We start from the raw sequence: 27,290 nt of genomic DNA, 5'->3' as shown, positions 1-27,290 counted from the left end.
GCCAACAGTAAAGCTGTGGGTTGTAAAACCAAAACAATGAGGTGAGGAGGCTAAAATACTCTATGGAACTGCAGAGTCAGGAGATTTTTCTGTCATTATGAGCAGCCTCTTCCAAATTCCATGTCATTTGATCGAATAGTCAAAGAAGGGCTGAAACCACAAACACTGTACATTGTAGACAGAATTGGTACTGTACTGTAATGAAAGAAGTGGAATAAATATGAAGCACGCTCCAGAGACCGAATAAAACATGAGGACATGTCTCATGGTGTATAGAATGTGTACATTATCTTTAAGGCACAGCACATTTTCATTTATTTAACTGAACTGTTTAGAGGCAGAGAAAGAAAAGTGATAAATTCTAGCTGCAGGAGTATTTGGAGCCCACAGCTGTTTCCTTTATATTAACATCCATCTTTTAGAGACAATGACAAAATCATCCAGTGACACTTTAACCTAAGTAAAAACAGAACTTCCGTTTTAGAGGCTGAAGCTTTTGGCAGTGCTGGGGCTTGAAAGTTATTACACATTTCTCACATGTCAATTTCCTGCAGAGCCATGTTTCCAACACCAACATGAGTGGAAATAACATGAAATTCAAAATAATGAACTTTATAACAAAAAAAGAACAAATGTATCTTCAAGTCATTGAAATACACAAACACTTTCAGATATATCTCTCCTTAACCAGTGTGTCCATCTTTCTGTTAACTGGAAGCCAGTTCACTGCTGGCTGTGGTAACCACTACATATTACATATCTACATATTACAGATCAAAATCAAAAATATGAGGCAAACAGTTCAGTTTGTCAGATTCATTCGACATAAGGCAAGGTGTCATTCGTTTTTAAAGCAAAAGTGGCCCAGTACCATGTATGTAGGAGTCATTATTAAAATATTGCTTCATCTGTCCAAAATATTCTCATCTGACTTGCTGATTCGCTGTTGAGCTCTGAAGAACGTCCTGTGAAATGATGCCCTCAAGGAGAGGAGTGCTGTTGAGAACTGCTGGAAATTGTCAGAGGGGAGAGCGTGCAAGTAAAAGTCTCATTGGTTGTCAACACACTCCTGGTTACTGCTCAGGTGACTCTCCTGCACCTCCAGCTCCTCAGCAGACACCATGGCAGGACTGATGGCCGCGTATCTCGTCCCGTGGAACTGTCGCAAGTGAATCTGTACATAAACAGCAAGCAAATCAATTAAAACATGTCACATCAGAAACAAAACATTACAATATTTGTGGGTGCGCTCATCCAACAGTATGGCCCTCTGTGACCTTGAGGGTGTTGTATAATTTAAATCTCATACAAAGCTACATCCTTATGTTTTTAAGTTTTCTGCTTTTCCTTCTGCTCTTTTTTTATTCAGCTCACTCAAATTTACTTTGTGCAGTATCTTCTTTTCTTACTGTTAGCAAATCAGATCAAACCAACAATGTGTTAGTCTATCTCTTAACACTTTCTGACTTATCTATGCACGTCACAAATATATAGTTTCATTTACCAAAAAAGGCTCAGTAATTTCCTCGAGATGGAGGAAATAGTGCATTTGTTGGGGACTGTCTTCAGTGGTGATTAACGCTGATAGGCGATCTGTTCGCCGGGGGTGGCAAGAGTAAGAGGGAGGAGATAAGTCACTGCACGCCAGTGAAATGAAATGTTTTCATTTGAAATTACTATGGAAAGCTGCAGATAAAGCCATAAGAAATGAATGCAACTGATTTTTCATTTATTTAAAGATGAATGTTGTTTTACAGGCAATAACTAATAGGCTGCTTGTTCCAGGTTCAAAATGTGCAATAAGGTCACTTCAATGAGTTTTCAATAAACATTGAACCAGTCCAGACCTCGACTTGGAATAATTTTTTAAATTTTAGTACACTGTGTGCTTGAGTTTGACATCCCTAACCTAGATGATCAACATGTTTCTACCTGCAGGATGCAGTTAATAAAGCAGTACCATCATCATTTGTTAGTAAATTAGTGTACCTGTATGTAGAGGTTGACTTCAGCACTCCTGCACAGGTACGGAAAGTTTCCTCCTGTTTTCAGATGAGCTCGCCTTGCATTAGGATATAACTTATACATCTCCTCCTTCGCCTCCAGAGACAGAGCACTCTGATCAAACACCTCCACACCATTCAGAGAGAAAACATGACTGAAGTTACTGCAGTAAAAATATATATGAATGGATACTGGTATACCTGATGGGAGGAGATGCACTTACATCTATAATGGTCACAGCAACATCTTTTATTTTGTGTGGCTCCACGTAAGAGTTCTGACAGTTGAGTGTTAGCCGCGATGCTAACTCACTTTGGTTCAGACTCTCCAACTGCAGCACACATAACACATGGAGGGCAGAGGTTAACATAAAGACGTTACATACGTACATTTAAACAAAACAAGGGTTTACCTGGTTAAAAGTAATTGTTCAACATTTTGGGAAATAGACTTATTTTATTCATTTCCAATAGTGAGATCACAGGATGGATATCAATCTCATGTCTGCTGTTTAAGGATGTTTCTCATTTGTCATAGTCCCTCCTGTTGATGACACCAGGAGAGATGTAGGAAAACATTCAGCTGAACTGTCACCTGAAGTGACATCAGTTTCTGATTATGGCAATACAGCTGGGTCACAGCCAGATCACAACTGGATCATAGATCACTTTGGCAGCAATCAGTGATGTTGTGATGCAGAATCAGATTAGTCCAATCAGCTGCAGCGTCCAGTCACTAACAGATTTCTAATAAGGGGGTGTGTCTGTCTGATAAAAGACTTCAGTGAGGGATCCTTGCTCTTCGGAGCAGAAAGAACAGAGCTTGGACATATTTCATGATAGTGGACCAGATCTCCAGGTAACCCGAGGAGTGATCTCCAGAACTCATGAGGTTAAACATGAAATATCATCTTCAAACATTTTAAGTGATATTAGTGACTTATTTTTGTTTTGTACAATTTTAGAGTGAAAAAGGGAAAAGAGCACCATGCAAAACCCGAGTTCTCAGACAGCTATTACCAAGGTCTTTGACCTTAATTAGCTTGATAGTGCTACAACTTGTTCAAAATCATTGTTAGGAAAAGGCCAGGTGATGCAAATTTCAAAGCTTTATGACTACTCTGACTCCTCAAACCTTGTCCCAACAATCTGCAGCATGGGCTCCTCTAAGCTGCTGTCTAGCACTGTTAAAATTAAACAAATTCAGTGTTTTCTCAATCATTATATTAGGGGAACGCCCCGTCTCCCCCAACAGCACCCCCTGCCCCCACTTGAAGGTCAAGTTAATTTTATTTTCTATATAGCACCACATCACAACAGAGGTCATTTAAGGATACCTTTCCTATAGAACAGGTCTATACCTTGTCCTTTTATTAAACAAACTAAATTTCCTTATGTTGTTTGTCTTATTTACATGACGGCATGTCATGGTTGCGCACGGCGGAGTTCCGCCCCGATGTGCATGCACTCATGCACACACACACACTCACACACACCCACCCAAAAATGGGTGAAAATCCCCAACAACTGAAAAACACTTAGCTGGCTTCAAAAAGAATTTACTGGCTGTGCTGCTTGCAGAAGAGGGTGTCTTTTTCATATTTTGTTATTTTGAAAAAAATATTAAAAAAGTAATTCTGTTTAAAATATTGATGAGCTGTGTCATCTAGCAAATTGGGCCAAATTTTTGCATGCCACTCACTGTATGCCTTCATTGTAACAAGCCATCACCCTGATGAACAGTTGGTTAGTCTTAGGCCTGGTTCAGACGACACTAATTTTTTTTGCCTTAAATGATTGTCACCCTGTCAGATTTAACAATCATCAATCAATGTCTTGGTCAGTTTGGTCGGTGGGACAGCTCTGTGTTTTCCCACCTGACAACAGCAACCTCAGCATCCCTCCTCCTCCTCCTCCTCTTTGTCGTTGTTACCTGCCTGTGCTCTGACACCTGATTGGTCAACGCTCAGGAACATGTCATGGGAGATGTCACAAACAAATTATGTTAAGACAAAAAATTCTGACATGCTAGCATTTGCATCAGGGTGTTGTGTGGCATAGTGGGGTGTCCTGTATGACACTTGACAGGTCATTCAGCATGTCACACTACACAAGTACAGATGACCGATTGTTGTTAATGATCAGCCGCGATGGTGGCAATTCGTCAGCCACAACAAAATCGGGCTAAAATCATGTAGTCTGACCCAGGCCTTACAGTGTCACCAAGACATCTGCTGACTTGCCTTTTTGATCCATTAATGCATAGTTTCTAATATGTACTGTACATTCATCACTGTCAACATAAATCTCTGCACATTTTAAAATACACTGTATGTCTTATTATTATTATTGCCTCATCATTCTTTGTATATATTGTTTATATTTTTGCACTGCTTAAATGACTGTTCAGTCTTTTCTTTGTTTGTCTGTCTTCCTACGCAAGTACATTGAGTGTAACATTTAAACCAGAGTCAAATTTCTTATATGTGCAGTGAAATTTGAAGTAAAAGTATGGATTTGGAATGGATGCCAAGAATTTGTATGAACCCTGCTATCGGCAGCTCGATAGATGTCACGCATCTTCCACTGAACTGAGGATTGTGGATCAGAATAGCCAGCAAAGCATGCTGACTTGCAATCTGCACAACGTGACTGAATGCAGTGGGAGATGCTTGTATTTTTGTCATATACTGCATTTGGGGAGACCAGCAATGGTAGGAACACTTTTTGTTTGAACATCAGTAACTCACTGCTTATTTGTGCTAAGATCCACAATATCCAATTTATGTGAAACCATTAGTTTTCAAAAAAGTGAACAATTTAAAGTGACAAATAACTTACTTCTTTTAAAACATTAAATTTAGCACAAAAAACATTTCTCTGTGTGTGTTTGTGTGAGTGTGTGTGGACTGTATTCCCAAATGTGCATGTGTCACATAAGGGTTCAATCACTGTCACAGCAGTGTCAAATACAGACATTGCTGCCCTCGGGTGCAGGCTTTGTTGGCCCAGAACTGACACTTGACCCACACTTCTTTTGGCATTGAGTTTAAAAAGTGTTTCAAGCACACAATGCAAAAACTTTCATCATCAGAGGTGTCAGAATTCTCTTGGTCATTGGGCTGGGGCCTTTTGTTCATTTGCTTGGTTTTCTTCTTTTGTTGTTTCTTTTCCACTTTTCCCAGAGCTCCTCTTCTTTTCTTCCTCTTAAAGTGCCTGTTTCACAGGTGTATCTGTCACGATTTCTGATTATCTCTTCTTTCTCATCCCACTGGGAGTCTTCCTTGGTCCTGCTTTGGGAAATGGATGGAGAGCAGATGGACTGAAACCCTGTTGAGCGGCTGTGGAGTGACTTGAATGATCCTGTTGATTCTCCCTTTCCTGATGTGTCAAGTAAGTCTGAGATAATGCTTGGCCTGTCTGGTCAACTGGAAAGGAGACTGGGGCTGCTTGGCTAGCTGAGGTGGAGGCTTGGGCCGTGGGGTTAGCTGAGGTGGAGAGTTTAGCTGGCTGATCAGATGGGGAGGAGGCCAGAGAGACAGATGGCTCAGGGCAATCTGTGCATAGTCGCATCCCTGAAAAATGTCTGTATTGAACAGCCAGATGCCTGTACATCTAAAACCAGCTTGTGTGTTGCTTGGTGTTGCAGTATTGAGAAATGCGGTACTGACCAGGGTTGGGATGTCACAGATTGTCATTTTCATCCATGCAGCACATCTTTTTAAATGGATCATAAACACTACAATCAAGGGGGTGTACCTTATGAGAACAATGGGGAGGGAAAGACAGGAGTAGCTCGGCAGAAAACCCAAAGTATATCATAAGTACAAAGTCAATTTAGCAGCAACAGACAAACATGTTCACGTGTTCACTAAAATATCAAGAAATGGGAATTAACATGTGCATGATTATGAAGTGGTGGATGTTCAATCTCTACTGAAGACTGACGAAGGCTTGATGCACGCATGATCATCACGCTGACATGCAACAGAATGCTGATTAAAATTTAACTTCATGTCTTTACCTTGAAAATTTAATCAAGAGGTACTCCTTTATAGTGTCGTGACACATTACTCTAACAACAATCAGTAACACATACAAACACATATATACCATATATATGTCATATTTACCCTGTCCACCATGAAGTCGATTGCATCTGCCATTTTAGAATCCACAGGTCCTTTAGCAAAGTTCCCCAGAACAATCTTCTTCAACATAAATGCTGGCATCATCCAGAAACTGTTGAGCAGGAACATTGAAACCAAACATTAATAATGAATGTCAACATTCAGAGGAATCAGAAAAATGTGATGGTGTCAGAAAAATCACCTGTTTGCTGTCCATGTCTGATTAAAGATGGAAGTATCACTGAATGAATTACACAGTATCAGTGAATGCACTCTGGGAGACTTGTGTGTGCATTCGGCAAACTTCTGAGCCAAGAATCCACCCAGAGATGCCCCAAACAGATGGACCTGAAGGTTCAGATCATAATTAGATAGAGAGACAGAGTTCACAAACGTGTGATCAGGTAACATGCCCACATTAATGACAGTCCCATTCATGGGCCAGTTTGTATCTCTATATTTGTATAATATTCAGAGAGATGGTACAGTTGTCCGTCAATGCCATGTTTTTGCCACAAGATGCAGCAACTTGTTTGGTCTTCAACCAACCAAAAACACCTCATGTCTCTTGACTTTTCATTACTCTCCATTGGCTCCATGTTGCTGCTCAAATTAAGTTCAAGTCACTTTTGCTTGTCTACAATGTGACTAGAACAGCAAGCACCAACCTGGATTCCCTCAATTTGCATGACTACTTGTTCAACTGTTACTACAAAGCAGGAAATCTTAATCCAAACTCTCCTCCTGTGATCTCACTGTGCTGGAATCAATTACTGAACTCTTCAAGAATCACTTCAGAGACCTACACAGAGTACTTGCCCAACTAATATGCTGTTTCTGTCTCTGTGTCTTTATTTTTCTCTTGTTCAAAGAGTTTTTATGTGTTACTTAATGCACCTACAGCCTTGCGCCTCTTGCCTCAGGTGGATCATAAACTGACATTGAGGATTCTCCTTAATCTACCATTAGGTTGGACTGAATACATGTAAATGTGAGATGGCACTTTATTTTGTATTTCTGCTTTTTTTCTTTTTTTTTTTGGTGAAGAATAGCCAGACTGCTGTCTGTCACTGCACTTTATTTCCTCATTTATGGATTTGCAAGATTCCTATTCCTGTTAATATCACATGCATAATTCCTGTTAGTAATATTAGCTATCCATTTTTAATATAACTGACATAATTTTCCTTGCCTGGTGAACATGTTATTGCAGTTTTAAGTATTGTTTCCTTACTTTCTTACTTCTTCATTTCTATATACGTTCTAAACCAAACACACATACACACACACATTTGTATCACTGTCCCCTTGTACAGGCAGTACTGGACTGGCTCTCTGTCTCAAGGGTCTGATTCTCAGTCCTTCAGAGGTTTACCCGAATACGTTATAACTGAGAACTATCTAAATTGGTTGCAAGGAGACACACCTAGCATCTAACTACCTATATACAGGCACCTACCCGGCGTCCTCTGATACAGCACCTGACTGGATTTGTGTGTGTATATATACAGTCATGAAAGAAAGTATTGGCACCCCTCTGGAAGTCTTGGTTTTCTAGCAAAAGTCACACACTTTTGGTCATTTTTTGATAAAATAACCCCAAACCAGGATCATTTCGATAACTTAACACAACTAAAACAACAATTGGTTTCCCCAAATTCAATACAAAATACCACCAAAATGCTGCGGGAAATGAAAACTGCATGGTCAAAGTATTGGCACGCCTTGAAAGTGACATCACGTCAGGCACCCACGCACCAGGTCAGAGAGTCACAGGAGTGTCGTTTTGGAAAGTACGGCAGCAATTTACCAGAGGAAAGGTAGACTTATTAGCTTAAGATAACTCCTAATAGATTTTACAAGTTAAATAGACATTTGCAAAATATTGATGGCCAGCTAACGCTACGTAACATATCAGTAACTTAAGTTAATTGGGCCTGGTGCCAACTCAGTGTCGCTAACATGAGTAAACTAATTGATAGCATTAAGCTAATATTTACACACCATGATGTAACTGCTGACTGCATTTGCAGATGAGCTCGTTCAAATATTTCTCTAAGAAGAGAAAGACAGCTGATGAAGATGATGCTAGTCAGGTATCATTAGCCTTTTACTGACTCATAAACGATGATGGTTTGGTAAAAAATTGTGTCCACACTTGTAATCAGATGTAATGTGAGTGTAAATTATCTAACGTTAATGTTTTATGTAATCGTATAAGACAAGTAACATTAGACAGGGAGGAGCAGTGAAGGAGATCAGCGTACAGCAGGGGGAGAGCCGAGTGAAGGAGCAGGAGAGCAAAGTGATGGTGCAGCCTCTGAGCCTTAGAGCTCTTCTATAAAAAACCCAGAAAAATTAATTGTTCTGAGCCTGGGTGCAAACTTTGCCACTGATTCTACAGTCCCATCAAGAAATTATTATTTATTGTTTTTATTTTTATTTATTTAATTTTATTGTTTTATTTATTTTTTTATTTTTACATTCAGCCTTTAAAAAGCAATTTTAAACTGGCCAATCAATAAATAGTTTGTAAAAGTAAAATCTACAGTCAAGCGTCATTTGTTTACGTCGCCATGGCTCCCTGGAGAGCCTGCCCCCGCTGCTGAAAAAAATCCTAGAGGAAACACTGAATACTCATTATCTCTTCATCATGGCACTTGTTAGTGGGTGGTCCTCAAAGTGTTAGAAGCAGGAAAATGGGCAAGCATAAGGATTTGAGTGAGTTTGACAAGGGCCAAATTGTGATGCTAGATGACTGGGTCAAAGCATCTCCAAAACTGCAGCTCTTCTGGGGTGTTCCTGGTTTGCAGTGGTCAGTATCTATTAAAAGTGGTTCAAGGAAGGAACCACGGTAAAACGGCAACAGGCTCATTGATGCACGCAGAGAGCAAAGGCTGGTGTGGTCCAATTCCAACAGAGAACTATTGTTGCTTAAATTGCCAAAAAGTTAATGCTGGTTCTGATAGAAAAGTGCCAGAATAAACAGTGCATCACAGTTTGTTGTGTATGGGGCTGCATAGCTGCAGACCAGTCAGGGTGCCCACGCTGGCCCCTGTCCACTGCCAAAAATGCCAACACTGGGCACATGAGCATCAGACCTGGACCATGGAGCAATGGAAGAAGGTGGCCTGGATGAATCACGTTTTCTTTTACATCAGGTGGATGGCCAGGTACGTGTGCATTGCTTACCTGGGGAACACGTGGCACCAGGATATACTATGGGAAGAAAGCAAGCTGGCGGAGGCAGTGTGATGCTTTGGGCAATGTTCTGCTGGGATACCTTGGGTCCTGCCATCAATGTGGATGTTAGTTTGGCACATACCACCTACCTAAGCATTGTTGCAGACCATGTACACCCTTTCATGGAAACGGTATTCCCTGATGGCTGTGGCCTCTTTCAGCAGGATAATGTGCCGTGCCACAAAGCAAAAATGGTTCAGGAATGGTTTTAGGAGCACAACAACAGGTTTGAGGTGTTGACTTGGCCTCCAAATTCCCCAGATCACAATCCAATCAAGCATCTGTGGATGTGCTGGACAAACAAGTCCAATCCATGGAGTCCCCCACCTCGCAACTTACAGGACTTACAGGATCTGCTGCTAACATCTTGGTGCCAGATACCACAGCACACCTTCAGGGGTCTAGTGGAGTCCATGCCTAGATGGGTCAGGGCTGCTTTGGCAGCAAAAGGGGACCAACACAATATAAGGCAAGTGGTCACGCTGATTTAAATCTCCTAGATAATAAGAATTGAAAACCAATTAGTAAATACATCAACTAGTAGAAAAATCAACAACAAATATGTCTGTGATGACATATTTGTGAGGACGGAGAGCAATTGAGCTCGAGAAAGCTGGAATCTTTACTCTTTTTCTACAGTGGTTTGAGTATTTAACATTGAGCGAACTCACAGATTGTCCTGCAAATGTGTACAAGTCTAACATGAGCATACCCATGCAACCACACTGCTTCATATTGGTTTTGGAGCAGTGAAAGCAGAGAAGACAGCTCATTGTTTAATTAGCAATTGAACTTAACATTTTTTGCCTGCCCATCCCATCTAGGTGGCACGGTGGCAACACTGTGGCCTCACAGCTAGAAGGTCCCGGGTTCAATTCAATCCCACTAAAAACATGCAAGAAGATCACCACCTGACCAACGGTGACAAAGGAAACAGGGTCCCCAGGCACCGGGGTTGGATGGCAGCCCACCGCTCCTGGTCTGCCGCGGAGGAAGGATGACCAAGATGGGTTAAATGCGGAGGACAAATTTCACCTATTGCATGGCGTGTTCGCATGTATGTTGTGTGACAATATCATGTGTGACAATAAAGGGAATTGTCCCTCTGATTCTTCTTGTTTGATTGACAGCTTTATTGATCCCTGAGAAGCATTGACTTGGAATGTAGTTGGTTCAATGTAAAAAAAAATAGCTTTGATGGAGTAAACTACTTTTGCCATGTTGCTGTAGCTTAGCTTGCTACAGTTCTGGTGATATAACAATACTAACAAATCTAATCCCTAACAGTGACCATCTACACTAATTTTACAAAGAGATGAGTCAGGCTTTGAAGCAGGAGGAAAAGACAGACTTACTTTATCCAACTGCAGGTGATCGAGAAGTTTCCTGAAACCGTCACAAAACTCTATGAGATCCCAGTACACCGGATACTGCAGCTGGAGACACACAGACAAGTTTATTATTTTAGTACCTTTAGTGTCTCAGTGACATGAGTAAGTATTTTATGAGCTTACTCAACATTTTCACATTCTCACAGGAGATGACAAAGCTTTTTACACAGGACTTAAATGAACCAACACCAGACGTCTATCACATTAATGATTCACTGTCCTAAATACAAACTGTCATAAAGGCCTGAATATGTTTTTAAGCATATTAAACAAGTTGTATTATGTATCTGATGGCCAGACATTTACACATTTACAGACTCATCTTGAAATATGGGTTGTCTTCTCCTTAGGCCGATATGGCCATAGAGCTGAAATGACTAGTTCATTAATATCATCATAACACACAGCATCCAGTGTGCAAGAAAGAATGCTATTGCAGGTCCTTCAGCCCATCAGCTGTCAGACTGTTTAACTTCAGCATCATGTAACATAGCACTGTGTTGATGCTGTTTTTTCCCAATTCTGCATCATAAACCTTCTGTGTTTTTTTGCACTATGCTCACATTATCCATTCCATCTTGTGCAATTTTTAACTAATGTTGTATTTTTTTTTTTTTTCAATTGTGAAATAACACTGTATTTAGTATCCATATTGGTGACAGTATTCTTAGAAACTGTACATATTATGCATATACATTTCATTTTTTTTTATTCTATATCCTGTATGCTCTTTATCTTGACCCTTCTGTGCAACTGTTTTTTTCTGTTGTTGCTTTTTTAATACTTGATGGCTGTAATGACTTCATTTCCCTGGTGTGGGATCAATAAAGTCTTATCTCTTATCTTAATAGATTAGTCCTCTTGCAGAAAATTAAATTGCAAATATTTTGATAATTGATTAACCATTTCAGATATTTATCAAGCAAAAATCCATAACATCTTCTGCTGTCAGTTTCTCTAGTGTGTCAGATCTCCTCTTGTACTGTGTTTTCTGTCACAAAAAATTAAAGGGACACTGAAGATGCGCATTTATTACTGTCTTCAAACATTTCATCAACAAAACAATCAGATTAATTGAGAAAATGATCAGCAGTTGAAAGGTATAATGTCATGGTTGACTGCAGCCTTAGTACATGTGAAGCTGTAAAAACTGAAGAAGTCACCGTGTTTTTCAGTCACAAACTCACCGAGATGACTCTGTAGCCCCACCCTGTCAGAGCCAACATCTGCTGGAAGAATACCTCAGCTGTCCCACTGACTGGAGGCAAGAAGATGATTGGACACCTGATGCTCTTGGGGCCGGCATCATACAGCGACCAGACCTTACTGTCATCATCATCAACAATAATCTGGTGGAGAGAAAAACACAGTGAACAGAGCAAGGTGAACAAAGTTCATCATGTTCCGGAAGTGTATCAAATTGGCTTTCAAATGTTTTTTCAATGTTTACAGTGTGCACTGCTTACAAACCCAGTTGAGGTTTTCTTTTCTAGAAGGCTGCCACAGTAATTTTTCATGGGAACATTTTGTCATGCAACTTTCTCCATGTATAAAATGAATAAGCTGCACCACTGTGTCTCTTTATATGTCTCTCATATGTCTCACTGTGCTCATTGTGTCACTGAATGTTGCTACAAATCGCCTTGGTTCAGAAATCATAATATATTTTCAACAGAAGTAATGGGTGACAAAAATGAAGTCTTTGTTTCATTTCACAATATATTCTCAAGTTTGTCTGAAGTTAATTTGAGATTTCAACAGTCTGAGTTACACACATCAAGAGGAGACCTTCTTAAGTTACAGTATGTTTACAACAGGCTGACTGATAAAGAATTTTGTGGCTAATAGCAATATTGATATTTAAGTTCCCTCGTGATGATTAGTAGATATTAATTTTCTTTACACAACCCATAGTATTAATAAACATTTTAATAAGCACAGCTGTGTCCAAGAATTTGAAATGAGCTAATATTGGGCAATATACCACTCAGGCTTTACTTTTTAGGTTAAAATTCCCTCTGTGCTACTATCCCTCCATTGCAGCTCAGCCAGTAAATACAAAGAGAAAGGTTTGTATTAAAACAAGATGCCTACTCAATCTGCTGAGGCCTCATATGAACTGCAGATAAACTTATATATATTTCTACATAAAGTGAGGACTGTGGATTTTGTCCTCCATCCAACCAACCACTGTTTATAAGCACATGTGTAAAAAGTGTTTCCTGTTGTATGAGAAGTGGAATTGGTGTGTCGATAAAAGCAAGTGGTAACAGGCTAAGTGAATACATGATGACATGCACAACCGTTCAGAAGTTTGGAGTCACCTGTTATACTGATGTTTTTCTTCTTTCATTAAATAATAGCGATTTCATCATGGATACAACCAGTGTAACTCAGATACCACTGGTATTGTTTAGAGTTGAAATGGCTTGGGCTCCAAAAGAAGAATCAAATGATTAAAACTTCCATTAATCAATGTCCCCACTGTGTTGTTACACCTAATTACATGTTCCCCCTGATGCCCTTCCATTTTGAATTTGTTTTCCAAACCTCCTGAAATACTCTCTGCAATACAGTACAGTCCAGTTTGAAATCTCCTCTATCTCAACACAATACACGTTTTTGTTATCAGACAGATATGCAAATCTAATCATGCTCAATGGCAAATGATCAAGCAGCAATGTGCTCAACAAACAGTTCTGAATAACACAGCTTCATTATCACACAGTGAACACTGGAAGAATTCCATCAAAACAAGCCAAATAATAACTCTGACTCGGTCTTCATTTTCAATGGATTGTCATTTCTATTTACTTGGGAATGTTGTTAATTGTAAAGCTTATTAGTTTCTGTAGGTTTGTCATGTTATCACTTGCACACGTTGTGCGTTGAGGTGCAGTTGTTGTCCTGTGGAAAGTAGCGGGCCCAGTGATAACACATTACCACATCACAGATTAGAAATCATGAGGTACTTACTCTCTTCAGCGGCACTGTGCTTCTGAACCAGTTGTAGTCAGGAGACACTTTAATCTCCTCCATCTGAGGACACATTCACACAAACGGTCAGGAGGTACAGTGGTATCGACAATTAAATCACTAACGATTATTCAGATGTTAACGTAGAGTAAAACAAACACCTGACTTGTTCTCTGGTAGCTTAACCACTAACTGGTAAACCGGAATGCGTGGCCTCGAAAATTCGTTACGGTGAAAATCAATGGCCAAAGCCTGTAACTAAATAGGATTTATGGGCAGTGTTACCGCGTTCGTTGTGGATGTTATTCACCGTGTCCCAGGAATTTTATCCATATCTTGGTAGCATTTTCTCCGACTGCCTGCCTGGTCATATGACTTCGATTTCACACACTTCCGCAAAGCTTCTGCCGCCGCCTCCAATATCACACATCTGACTTCCTGCCTGTCTGTCTCACACAGGCTATCGTATAATTTAACGGGCGACTATCGTATAATTAAACGGGTGATTACGGGTATTATACCCGTACAGTTGTCATGAACAGGGAAATTATCTGTAAAGACTAAATCCGTTTTTTGTACTAGGCTGTAATCTTGTTTATTTCTGCTGTAAAGTTTCTAATATGAGAGTCTGTGGAAATTGGTTCATTTTTGGAGACAGCCTCAAGTGGCCGTTTGACGAACTGCAGTGTGAGGCACTGTGGTCGGTTTGTGTTGAAGACCATTGAAGCACAGCCCCACGTGTGCACCACCGCTGATATTTGGTGTGCAAATAACAGAAGATACCTCGGGGTGACTGTGCACTGGATTGATGGTGAAACTTTGAAACGGAGAAAGGCGGCAATAGCCTGTAAACGATTCAGGGGTCGCCATACATTTCATAAAATTGCCACTGAGATCGAGGACATTTTCTCAGAATATGGCCTTACTCACCATAAAGTTACTGCATGTGTAACTGATAACGGAAGTAACTTTGTGAAGTGTTTCAAGGAGTATCAGTAGCCCATACACTTAATTTGATTGCGAATAATGAGGTTGATAAATGGCTGGCAACCAGTCCAGAATCAAGAGCGGTGTACTGCAGTGCTACAGCCAAATGTTCAGCGCTGTGGACAAAGATGAGCTGCTTCACAGTTGCATCAGATTGTCTGGAAGAGGTTGGTGAGAAAAAGTTGATTGATACCACAGTAACACGGTGGAACTCATTCTATGATGCCGATGCACAAATTATAGAAATGCCCCTCACTGACATAAATAATCTCTGCCCAAAGTTTCAAATTAAATGTATGGAATGACAGGGAATACCAGTTTCTCAAGGAATACTGTGCAATCATGAAGCCTTTCACAGTCGCACTGGACATCCTACAGGGTGTTTTTATGGGACACTGCCTGAAGTTATTGTGGGAGCAATCAAAACTCGATTTGCTGCTACAGTTGATTCCAAAGCTGTGCTACTGGCTTCTGTCTCACTGCCAAAGTTTAAGCTGCGCTGGGTAAAAGAGGAAACCAGAAGACACCACATCACTTTCCTCCTTTCAATGGAGGAGCCTGCAGCCCTGATTCCTGATGCCCCTCAACCTGCCGCTGTCACTCCAAATGAGGAGGACTTTTTCTCTTTTGATGAACAGGTCAGTGCCTTGGCTGATGCACCCATGTCAGTGGAAACAGAGGTGACGTCTTACTTGAATTCTGCCCCTGTGATCGAAAGCCTCCACCTGTTTCCAAGAATTAAAAAAATTGCACTCCGTTACAATTCACCTACACCATTGAACGCACCAGTCGAAAGACTTTTCAGTCTCAGGAGTCTTGTGCTCACTCCAAAACACAACCGTCTTGGTGATGGATGCTTTCAGCACCTTCTTCTGTTGGGCTTCAACAGGTATTTTAGTGAAGTAGGTGGTGAATAGGATAGCTCCCCACCATAGAATCTGTATAAGGCTGTATAAGTTAATTTTACCAGCCTTGTTTGGCTGCTACCTCTGTTTATATATTTGGCAACAACAGGTCTTCTGTTTAGACTTTATTTTTTATTTCCATTTTTTCATGTATAGCCAAGCTTACTTTTTTGTCTTGAAGTCTGACTGAATTTATTGAGCTGTTTTCCATAAGGCCAATAGACCTAAGCACTTCAATTTCTTTTAAAGCACTTTGATTGTCATTTGAAATTTTGAAACATGTGGCTATCCCCACAGAAGCAATAGCCATAGGTCAAGCTATCAGCTACATCAACACTGTATGCAAATCCTGATTCATGTTATCATCAAGGAAACTACATAGCCATTCCAGGATCTGCCTTGATACCGCATCACCAGTGTCTACCTGGCGGCAGGTCTCTCCATCAGTAAGACTGTGTTGCCGTAAGTCTTCATAAGTTTGTTTTACCTCTATATCAGCAGAATGGATTTTGCTCTTGGGGTCTTTAGGTCATCGCTTGAGTGAGGTTGGCTGTGTGCCCTTCTGGCCTCCTTAGCAAGAGCTTTCCATTTCTCATGTCCTAATGAAGTGATGGTGAAGCCTTTTCAATTTGTCATCATGGATTCGTGGACCCTTTTTGGTAAGTTTTATTTTCCTTTGGCCTCTCCTTAGTACTTCTTCTGCAGTACTGTGGGTCTCTGCATTTACTTTAGTCTCCCTTGACAGATTTGGGCCTAAAGGTTCATTATCTAAGGGTTTAAACTGCTGCTGTAACTCATCAGCCTGACTACCCTTTAAATCTTAGATCATTAACTGCAGAGTCATTAACATCCATTTTTAGTGTGAGAGTTGGCCTTAAACTCTTGCTCATTTAAGTAGCTTGTGCTCTTTCAGTTATATTAAGGATTCGATTACTATTGGCTCTGACGTCAGAAATTAGCCAAATCCCTAAGAACATTCTTAACCAGTAAAAAACGCTGTAACAAATCATAAAGCTGCTATCTTTATCCTGAAAATGAAATGTTTAATTCTGTTTTAATTTTCATTTTCAATTTGTTAAAAAAATGACTTTTCATTTTCATGTCATTCACTTTATAGCATGTTGATAAGTAAGTGTAAACGCAATAGACTAGCGGTGCTGTTTCCCTTATTGCATTTGAATAGTATCCACTTTAGAGCAGGTTAAGTCTTTGAATCTATTTCCATTTGCATTTTGAATTTGTTTGAAAATTGCTTTTTTGTTTTCATTTTGTTCACTTCAGAGTGTGATGACATGTAAAAAAGAAATCAGAAATCAGAAAAAGCTTTATTGCCAGGTACGATTTTACACATACGAGGAATTTGTTGTGGTGAAGTTGGTGTATGACACATCTACTAAAAATAAGAGTAAAATATAACATTAAAAATATATAAACACAAGTCTGTTTTTTGTTTGTTTGTTATTTTCCGGAAACACAGTCTGTTTTTTCAGAAAGAAGTCCAAGCTGAGTGTTAATGTAATGCATAGAGTTGTATCTAAGTCAATGTGACAAGATGAGGCAGAGGTGGAATGTGAAGGGTGTCGGGGGGGTTCCGGGTCTTGTTGATAAGGCTGACAGCAGACGGGAAAAAACTGTTCTTGTGGCGTGAGGTTTTGGTCCTGATGGACCGCAGCCTCCTGCCAGAGGGGAGTGACTCAAAGAGTTTGTGTCCGGAGTGGGAGGGATCAGCCACAATCTTTTCTGCATGCCTCAGGGTCCTGGAGGTGTACAGGTCCTGAAGAGATGGGAGATTGGGAGATTGTAGCCAATCACCTTCTCTGCAGACCAAATGACACGCTGCAGTCTGCCCTTGTCCTTGGCGGTGGCAGCAGCGTACCAGATGTGATGGAGGAGGTGAGGATGGACTCAATGATGGCTGTGTAGAAGTGCACCATCATTGACTTTGGCAGGCTGAATTTCTTCAGCTGCCGTAGGAAGTACATCCTCTGCTGTGCTTTCTTGATGAGGGAGCTGATGTTCGGCTCCCACTTGAGGTTCTGGGAGATGATAGTTCCCAGGAAGCGGAAAGACTCCACAGTGTCAATAGTGGAGTCACAGAGGGTGATGGGGGCAGGTGAGGCTGAGTTCTTCCTGTTGTCGACAACCATCTCCACTGTCTTTAGAGCGTTGAGCTCCAGGTTGTTCTGGTTGCACCAGGTCACCAGATGGTCATCCTCCCACCTGTAGGCAGACTCGTCGCCATCAGAGATGAGTCCGATGAGGGTGGTGTCGTCCGCAAACTTCAGGAGTTTGACAGACTGGTTACTGGAGGTGCAGCTGTTTGTGTACAGGGAGAAGAGCAGAGGAGAAAGAATGGAGCCCTGGAGGGATCCGGTGCTGATGGTCTTAGCGTCGGAGATGTGTTTCCCCAGCTTCACGCACTGTTTCCTGTCAGACAGGAAGTCTGTAATCCACCTGCAAGTGGAATCAGGCACGCTCAGCTGGGAGAGCTTCTCCTGAAGCAGAGTTGGGATGATGGTGTTGAAGGCAGAGCTGAAATCCACAAACAGGATCCTAGCGTAGATTCCGCAGGAACCTACTGAAATTAGTAAGTAGACTGGGAACGCTGTTTAAATAGAGCAGGTTAAGCTACTGAAAATGAAATTAATTAATTAATTAATGTTTATTTAACAGGGATGATACATACAACATTGCCACAGGAAATGGGAAAATGTGATGTACATAAGATGTCTAGCTTCAGCTAATTTGCAGTCTTTGTCCCTGGTCAGGCTTTAGAATAGAATAAAATATACAGAATACAATACAAATGCAATAATACAAATGCAGTGAGTAATACAGTGGATACAGTGAATAAGCACCATGAATAAATAAACACAGTTGCAGTAAATTACAGGTTAAAACACAAGTTAAATTTAACATTAAACATTAGTAAAGTACTATGCTAATAATTACTTGTGAGAAATTAATGTTCACATTTCTGCTACTGCTTGCTTACTTACTTTCACACTAAACTTCTTTAGTTCTGTTTGGGTTTTAATTTCTGATGGTAAGGAATTCCATAAGTGCGTATCTTGCACTGAGAGGGATGATTGCCCAAATGTTGTCCTGCACCTTCAGATTTTACAGTTTTGCTTTGTTATGTTCCTTGCCATTGTCCTACAGCTGTCTGTCAAACATCTGTTCCATTTTCATTTTAACATGGTCATCAAACACCCATATAAGTATGTGAAAATGAAAACGCAAATTTGAATATTGCTTTTCATTTTAATTTTAAATATCACATACATGAATAATAATGATGGTAAATTATAATTCTATGCTGGAATTACATCGACATTTTCAAGTTTGTGTTTTCATTTTGTTATAGTTCGCTATGTCCTTCCATACAGAAAGTTTGCAGTCTAAACTTTGTCAAGCCCCTGACACTCCGGTACAACAGATGGCGGTATGCACCGACATAGATTCGTTTGCGATTCACCAGAAGACGAAGAAACATCTTCTTCTGCTGCTACAAGCGTGCCACACATGGGACCATGACGACAACTAAACATGAAGTAGTGAAGTATTAATAGAATTTTTTAGTCCTGTAGAGGAGGTGTACGACAGATTCAGTATATTATTGTACACGAGATGGACAACACATATCACCACGCTCCGTCAGATGAACAGCAACCTCCTGTGTACAATGGCGGCTATCTGGAGACTCCGTACACCGTTAAGAGACCGCCGTTGAGCGCAGCACATGAACCAACACAGTCGGACCACACTGCTACACGGTGGACGCCCTCGCAGGGAAACGACAGTTACCCGTACGGATTCAGGAGCAATTTCCCCGCACCGTCTCCCGGTGGGCCTCACTTCGCCCTTCCGTATGGGTTTGACCCATCCGTCCCTCCGCCTCCTTTCGGCTGTCCACCACCCGGACCCTTGCCTCACATGGTGCCTAGGGCTCGGATAAACACATACAGCAGCGGGGGAGCCTCGACACTTCAAACAGTTAACCAGCAGTTCAGCGTCGGTTATCAGAATGCTCGGTATGACCCAGACTACAGTCAGAAACAACAACAGTATGAATATGCGGATTTCTCTGGGAGTGGAGCTCCGTTCGGCTGCTCTCTGTTTCCTCCGCGGGGTAAAGATCACGACCGGAGTCTGGGAACAGCAACACGAGCTGAGGATGAAATAACCCTTCAAAGTAAGGAGGATCAACAGTGGCTTAGACGTTTCTTACAAAGCAGAGACAAAACGTTAAAGACCCCACAGACCCAGCAGCAGCACAGCTGTATTGCTGACCTGAGAGAGGCTCTGTACAGAGCAGCTCAACTCGTCTCACAGATGGAAGAGTCATGTGAAACTCTGAGGAACAACGCGGAGAATGCATGTGTTTGGACGGACTCTTATTTAATGGCGTTAAATATGAAGAAAGAGCTACAGGACAAAGTCACAGTCCTCAGTAATAGTTTAGATTGCTGGAAAGCTAAACTGTTCCGTGTTTCTAAGAGGAGGACCCGACGACTGAGAGGCAGGAAACTGCAGCAGGTGGAGGAAAAACACAGAGAGGACCACATCTCTGAGAAAGAGGCTGCCATAGATAAATGGAGGATGCAGCAGATACACCAAGTAGAGGAGAAGAAGAAGGTAAATACATTTGTCAGAGGCCTGTTTGCACACCCAGCAAACACAGAGCCACATAAGAGTTCAAGTGAATGTCTAATTGAAGTCCAAAAATCATTTCACTTGCCAACTCCATTTTGAAAATTTCTCATCCATTACAAACAGTGGAGGGGCAGAAAATGCAATGCCACAATGTTCCAATAGCTGATATATGGACATTGTCACTATTGAAAAAATGAGAGTTTGTTGCGGACCAGTGAAATCACTGTTTTTAGGTAACTTTGTGTGTTGCACCCTACTGTTTGATTCTTCCTTAACATTTTGAGCTGAGAAGGAGTTTTTAGTGTGCAAACCCGGAAATTATAACTGTTGACAGGAGATGTTTGTGGATTTTTATTTTACTTTATTTATGGTTAAAGCATTCAGCTTTTGTGTTACTCAATCCAGTCCTGTAATTCAAAAACAAACTGCTAGTCTCAGATAGTCTCATCTCATGCTGTGACATATTATTGCTCATTTAGACATGATAACTGTGAACAACAGTAACTTTATTTTGTTATGAAGAGATGATAAGGGGAGAATAGCAGAAAATGATAATGAAAGGTCAGATGTATATCTTTTTGTGTATCAGGAGCAGGAGCTCAAGCTGGCTGCAGATGCTGTTCTCTGTGAGGTGAGGAAGAAGCAAGCAGACGTGAAGAGGATGCAGGATGTTCTGAGATCTCTGGAGAAACTGCGCAGACTGAGGAAAGAGGCAGCATTGAGGAAAGGTAACAGTTGTTGTTGTATTCAGCCATCCCCCTTATTCCCAGTCCATTGATACCTTGTCTGCATTATGGGCCTTCACTGAACCATTTTGTAATAATTTTTTAATTTCACTACATTTTCCATTTATACCATTATTGCATCTAGTCTGTTATCTGCTATGTATTTTGCTACATTAACCAAGATGAACTGTCATCCAAGGTGTGTGCATGCAGTTGCGCAGGAGAGCTTTAACCAGTTGTCCTTGCAATACAAAGAGACACAGGCTTGTGCCAAATATTAATGGGCTGGTAAATGCAACATCCTTTGAAATTTGTCCAGACCCTGAGTGTTGTAGTATAAGTCATTTCAGGATACCTTTCCTATAGAACAGGTCTATACCTTGTCCTTTTATTAAACAAACTAAATAGCCTTAAGTTATTTATCTTATTTACACGACGGCATGTCATTTGTGTCTCTACATTGTTGCGCATTTACAATTCTCCTCTGCTCTCTGTATTGTGTACGGTGGACTTCTACCCTGATGTGCGCACACACAGGTGAGCACATTTTCACTAGTGGACAGAGAGCGCGCGTCGGAAAATATGTCACGTCAGACACCTGAAAAGCATACAAAAATATTGGCGTTTTCTCTCAATAAATGAACCAGACGTTCCTGACTACCCATATCAGGAGACTCTAGAAGCCCAGAAAGTTACACTGCAGTGTATCTTTACACCAGAGATGTAAACCTAGGGAAAACACTGGACTCCACTCACAGAAACAGTAATTTTATCACTGACAAACTCACATTCAAATTCAAGGAAAGCACAATAAAATTCAACAAAACCATTTTCATTCATCCCTACACTACTCCAACAATTACCACCGGTTCTGGTTTGGTCAAAATAAATAATGGTCAGAGCTTGTCTGACCTGGCTGTCTTCTTGACTTTAGTTCATCCTTAATCTCTTCAAAGTGTTTTTCAATTCAATTCAATTCATACTCCAGCTCGAGGTACTGAACTAGTTGTTGTTGTGGTGGTGGTGGTGGTTGTTGGAATGATAAAAGATGAACCAAAAAGATTTTGGATTGAATTGGGGTCTGATGGCTTTTGGCGAGAGTGATATAGCAGCTGTTTCTGGATAACCAAAAAGGATTTTATTTGTTAACAAGAAGGTCTACATCTCTAGAGATCTTTCCATAATGTTGTCAGACACCTATTATAACAACCTGAGTCTGTCAGTTGCAAAAGCAAACTGTTTTAATGGACGCACATCAATGGTGTGCAAACGCCTGGAGGGATTCTTGATTAATCATGTGGACACAAAAACAAGGGAAAACGGGGTCCATAATCAGATAGGATGTAAATGGAATTTCTCCATTTGTTTGGGACATTGAAGTCTTCCAGGACACGTGGACCGACACCAGCTGGAAAGTCTGTACACAATGTCATTTTCATTGATTGAAAATTAAATGTATGTCAAGTTGAAATTAGCACATAATTCAACAACACGGTACAGGACAATATTTTATTTGTATGCGGATCCTTTAAAAGACATGTTTATTTTGAAATAGTATTTATAAGTAAAATATATAAGTATTAGCCTGTGTATGTCATTGAGTTGATTTTGCCTCTTATGGACATAATGTGCAAAAGTAGACATTCAAATGGTTTGAACGTGTGTGTGTGTGTGTGTGTGTGTGTGTGTGTGTGTGTGTGTGTGTGTGTGTGTGGGCGCACGCATGGCCCAGGTATTGTCACTGAGCAAGAATGTGAGGAGGCATTCAGCAGCCAACTGAATCAGCTGAGGTGTGTGTTGAAGAAGAGGACAGCAGTTTACTCAGCAGAGGAGAAAGCTCTGATGGTGATGCTGGAAGGAGAGCAGGAGGAGGAGAGGAGGAGAGAATGGGAGAAAAGAGTGAAGAAGAAGAGGGAGAGACAGCTGCAGAGGAAACACAGAGTGGACACCATACTGTTTGGAGGTAAGATTTCACAGCCTGTGTACACCAAAAATACAGCATTTGTCCTATGCACTGTGTGATTTATAGAATGTTGTTTTTTCAGTGCTTTATAATGGAATATTGTTAGTAATTTGTTTTCCTGTTTGTTTCACAGATGAGCTTCCTGCTGATTCTGCTCTGCGGCCCTTTACAGAATTTTACACTCAGGCTGAAAGCTCACTGCACACTTTACTTCAAATCAGGTTCATCTTCACTTCTTTACTTAAGTCTGTGTAACAACAATAAAAACCACGATAAGAGTCAGAATGTGTTAATGACACCTGTGATTTTCCTGCTGTCACATGTCAGCACATCTTGAGGCCCATGCACACCCCTGCTGCTTTTGAAATGAATTTGCAGATGATGAAATGATAAGATAAGACTTTATTGATCCCACACCGGGGAAATTAAATCATTACAACCAGCAAGTATTACGAAAAGCAAAATCACTGGCACAGAGGGGTCAAGATTAAAAAAGTATACAGGATACAGAATAGAAAAACAATGTATATGTATGTGTACATTATGTGCCTCTTGCAGGATCATAGTTCTGCCAAGCTATCACATGAGTCCTGGTGTAAGTGTCTGATAATTGGTGTCTTAGTCCACCTCTATTCAGTAATGTTCTGATCAGGTGCTGATCAGATGACTTTGGCCCCTCCTATACAGGACATCTGTGTTGAGGTGAACACCCAGGTATTTGTAATCCCCCACAATCTCAATGTCCAAGCCCTGGAATGTCACTGGTACATTCCTTTGGAAATCAATCACCATCTCCTTAGTTTTGCTGGCGTTCATGTGCAGGTGGTTCAGTCCACACCAGTCAATGATGTTGGTGATGACCTCCCTGTATTCCAGTTCGTTCCCCTGTGATACATGTTCAAAGATGACTACATCATCGGAGAACTTCTGGATGTGACAGCTGTCAGTGTTGTGTCTAAAGTTCGATGTGTAGAGGGTGAAGAGGAAAGGGGAGAGCACTGTCCCCTGTGGAGCCCCCATGCTGCAAACTACCACAAGCAGACACACAGTTGCGAAGCCTCACATACTGTGGTCTGTTGGTGAGGTAGTTGATGGTCCACACACCCAGGTGGCAGTCTACGCTGGCTCCTTCCAGTTTCCCCCTGAGGAGTGACTTTTGGATTGTGTTGAAAGCACCGGAGAAGTCAAACAGCATGACCCTCACTGTGCTTCTAGTATGTTCCACATGGGAAAGAGATCGATGGAGCAGGTAGATGACTGTGTCGTCTATGCTGATGCCTAGTCGATATGCAAACTGTAGGGGGTCCAGCTTGCTGCTCACTAGGTGACGGAGGTGGTTCAGTATGATCCTCTTCAAGGTCTTCATCAGGTGGGAAGTTAAGGCTACCGGCCTGGTGGTTGGGCTCTCTGAGATGCGCAGTCTTTGGGACTGCAACCACACAGGAAGTTTTCCACAGGGCTGGAACTCTCTCCAGATTGAAGCTCATATTGAAGATGTGCAGGAGGACCCCGCAGAGCTGACCTGCACAGTCTCTGAGCAGTCTGGAGCTGATGCCTCCCGCCCTGTAGCCTTACTTGCCTTCATCCTTTTGAGCTCCCTCACCTCGTCAGCTGTTAGGGAGAGGCTGTGGGGGACTGGGGGGTGGCTCCTGTAGAGTGACGTGGGGGGAGGGGAATATAGTCTGTGAAGTGGAGCGGAGAGGGGTTAAGTGATGTGAAGACGGTGCTGCTGGTGCAGTGACGGCGAGGGAGGGGTGTGGAGAAGTAGCAGTATCAGTTCTGGGCTCTGGTGGGTGTGGGAAGTGACGAGGTAGAATTAAATCTGTTGAAAAACAGGTTCAGTTCATTTGCCCATTCCTGGTCTCCAGATTCAGGACCCCTCCCACTGTCACTTCTGTGACCTAAGGTGGCTTTTGGGCCCCTCCAAACCTCTATGGTATTGTTCCCCTGAAGGTGCTCCTCCAGCTTCCTCCTGTAGCTGTCCTTGCCTCTCCTTACCTCCCATTTCAGCTCCTTCCGTACCCTCCTCAGCTTTGTCCCCTGATCGAAAGACCCTCTTCCTCTCATTCAGTAGGGCTTTCAGTTCCGGGGACACCCAGAGTTTGTTGTTAGGAAAACATTGTACCTTCCCAGTAGGCACAGTGTTTTCCACACAAAAGTTAATGTAGTCCGTGATGCAGGTTGTTAAACTGTTAATGTCCTCCCCGTGTGTACTGCACAACACATCCCAATCAGTGTTTTCAAATGACTTGTTGGCACTGTAATCTGTTTTTCTTTCAGGAGAGAGTGGGATGTCTTTGTAGTTGCGGCGGATCATCCTGACGGTTCTGCTGTTCCTGAGAGCTGGATCCTGCCAGATTCCCCATCTGATCAGGCTTGGGCTTCTGCTCTGCAAAGTGCTGACTCTGAACTGTAAACTCAACTGTAAACTATAAATCCAAACCTATACCACAGGTCTGCAGACTGTGAAAGTAACAAGCTGATGATGTTTAAAGTTCTAAACCCTTTTTAAACATTAACTTGAAAAAAGAATGAGAAAATGAATGTGTGATCTGATAACATGTTATCTTCTTAATTTTAACATTTTTCTTGGTGTCTTGGAGCTGTCAGACTGCAGAACTATGTCAGGTCTGATTAATGATGACAAAGAACAAAATAGCTTTGGTTCTGCTGTCCTTTGTGCTGTTTTCTTTCTTTTTTTTTTTAAAGTTTAAAACCTGCTTAGGTCTTTTTTTCTGGTCTCTTAATATATTTTCGGTATTTCGTTCATCAGTAATAAAAAATTATGTTGTGGGAAGCAATTATATTGAATATATTGTACACACTGATAAACTATATTCTTTTTTGTAAATATACAGTACTGTGCAAAGGTTGTAGGCAGGTGTGGAAAAATGCTGTAAACTAAGAATGCTTTCAAAATTATAAATAATTGTTTATTTTTATCAACTTACAAAATGCAAAGTGAGCAAACAAAAGAAAAATCTAAATCAAATCAATATTTGGTGTTACTACCTTTGCCTTTAGCATCAATTCTTCAAGGTAAACTTGCACAAAGTCAGGGATTTTGTAGGATTATAGTCAAGTGTATGATCAATCAATTATATGAAACGTGCTAATGATCATCAGTTTCACGTGTAGGTTGAAACTCAGTCATTAACTGAAACATAAACAGCTGTGTAGGAGGCTTAAAACTGGGTGAGAAACAGCCAAACAACAAGACACAAGGTGACTTGTAGTATTTAAGAGTGAAGCATTCAGAAGTGGCCCTTGTCAAAGTAGTCAACAGTCTTAACTTCAACTACACTGCAAACAAACATTCTAATCTAGTATTGTTAGACCTGAGTGCAGCTTGCAACACTGTTGATTCTAATAAAACCCTTGAAAACTGTATAGGCTCATCTAGACCAGTTCTTCAGTGGTTCTCAACATTTGTAAAAGGTAAGACTTTCTTCATATGTTTTGGCAACTTCACATCTGAAGAAGAGGTCATTTTCTGTGGTATTCCAGAAGGGTCACTTCTCAACTCACTATTGAACGACACATGCTCCCTCTTGGAACCATCACAGAATCACAATTTATCCTATTATGCTTATGATACATAACTCACTTTCCTTAGACAAGCTCAGTCCTGTAAACAAGCTTGTTAGATGCAGTGATGACATGTCTCAAAACATACTATAGTTTAACAAAGAAAAAACTGAACTTTTTCTAGAAAGCCTCAAAACACAAAGGCAAAAGATAGTATCTATGTTATCACAGTGAGTATGTCAGAAACCTGGGTGTTACTATTGATGCCAGTCAACTTCCAGCATCAGATCACCACTATTACAAAGACAGATTTCTACCATTTAAAAAATGTTTCCAATTTTCCTGTCACAGTCTGACTCAGAAAAACAGGTTCATGGATTCATCTCCAGCAGATCAGATTACTGTAATTCTTTGTTTACTCTCCAGCTGATCCAGAATGAGGAGCAAAAATTAAGAAATTAGATCATACTTCTCCCATATTAACTGCTCTGCACTGGCTTCCTCTAAAATCTCCTTACCTACAAAGCCCTGAATGGTAACGCACCATCTTATGTTAAAGAGCTCATAGTACCCTTTTATACCCCTAGAACACTGTGTTCCCAGAATGCAGGCTTACTAATGGTTCCTCCAAAAACAGAATGGGAGCCAGAGCGTTTAGTTATCAAGATCCTCTCTTGGCTCCATCCAAGCTCCATTCAAGTATTACAGATTGTTTACAAAGCCCTAAATGGTATGGCTCCTGATTATATTTTTAAGCTGCTCACTGGCAGTAGTCCAGTCAGA

At 41.1% G+C, this 27,290-nt stretch overlaps 2 protein-coding genes across 2 annotated transcripts; one reads left to right on the top strand and one right to left on the bottom strand.

The window, feature by feature from the left end:
• Positions 1 to 174: 174 nt before the first annotated feature.
• Positions 175 to 14,164, bottom strand: spg21 (SPG21 abhydrolase domain containing, maspardin). The gene is made up of 9 exons (XM_076759814.1): positions 14,029 to 14,164; positions 13,744 to 13,806; positions 11,955 to 12,116; positions 10,732 to 10,812; positions 6,336 to 6,481; positions 6,137 to 6,245; positions 2,228 to 2,335; positions 1,990 to 2,130; positions 175 to 1,174 (listed from the first exon to the last, which is right to left on the bottom strand). Exons 2-9 carry the CDS (start codon positions 13,804 to 13,806, stop codon positions 1,049 to 1,051), a joined length of 936 nt encoding a protein of 311 aa, XP_076615929.1. The 5' UTR covers positions 14,029 to 14,164; the 3' UTR covers positions 175 to 1,048.
• A 4,928-nt stretch (positions 14,165 to 19,092) lies between these two features.
• On the top strand, positions 19,093 to 26,369 carry pdcd7 (programmed cell death 7). The gene is made up of 5 exons (XM_076761037.1): positions 19,093 to 20,273; positions 20,881 to 21,019; positions 22,749 to 22,979; positions 23,113 to 23,200; positions 25,260 to 26,369. The coding sequence occupies exons 1-5, from the start codon at positions 19,266 to 19,268 to the stop codon at positions 25,393 to 25,395; spliced, it is 1,602 nt and encodes a 533-aa protein (XP_076617152.1). The 5' UTR covers positions 19,093 to 19,265; the 3' UTR covers positions 25,396 to 26,369.
• The last annotated feature ends 921 nt before the right edge of the window (positions 26,370 to 27,290 follow it).

This window comes from Chaetodon auriga, chromosome 1 (genome assembly GCF_051107435.1).
Source record: "Chaetodon auriga isolate fChaAug3 chromosome 1, fChaAug3.hap1, whole genome shotgun sequence".
Lineage (NCBI taxonomy): Eukaryota > Metazoa > Chordata > Actinopteri > Chaetodontiformes > Chaetodontidae > Chaetodon > Chaetodon auriga.
This window is presented reverse-complemented; position numbering and strand designations above follow the sequence as displayed.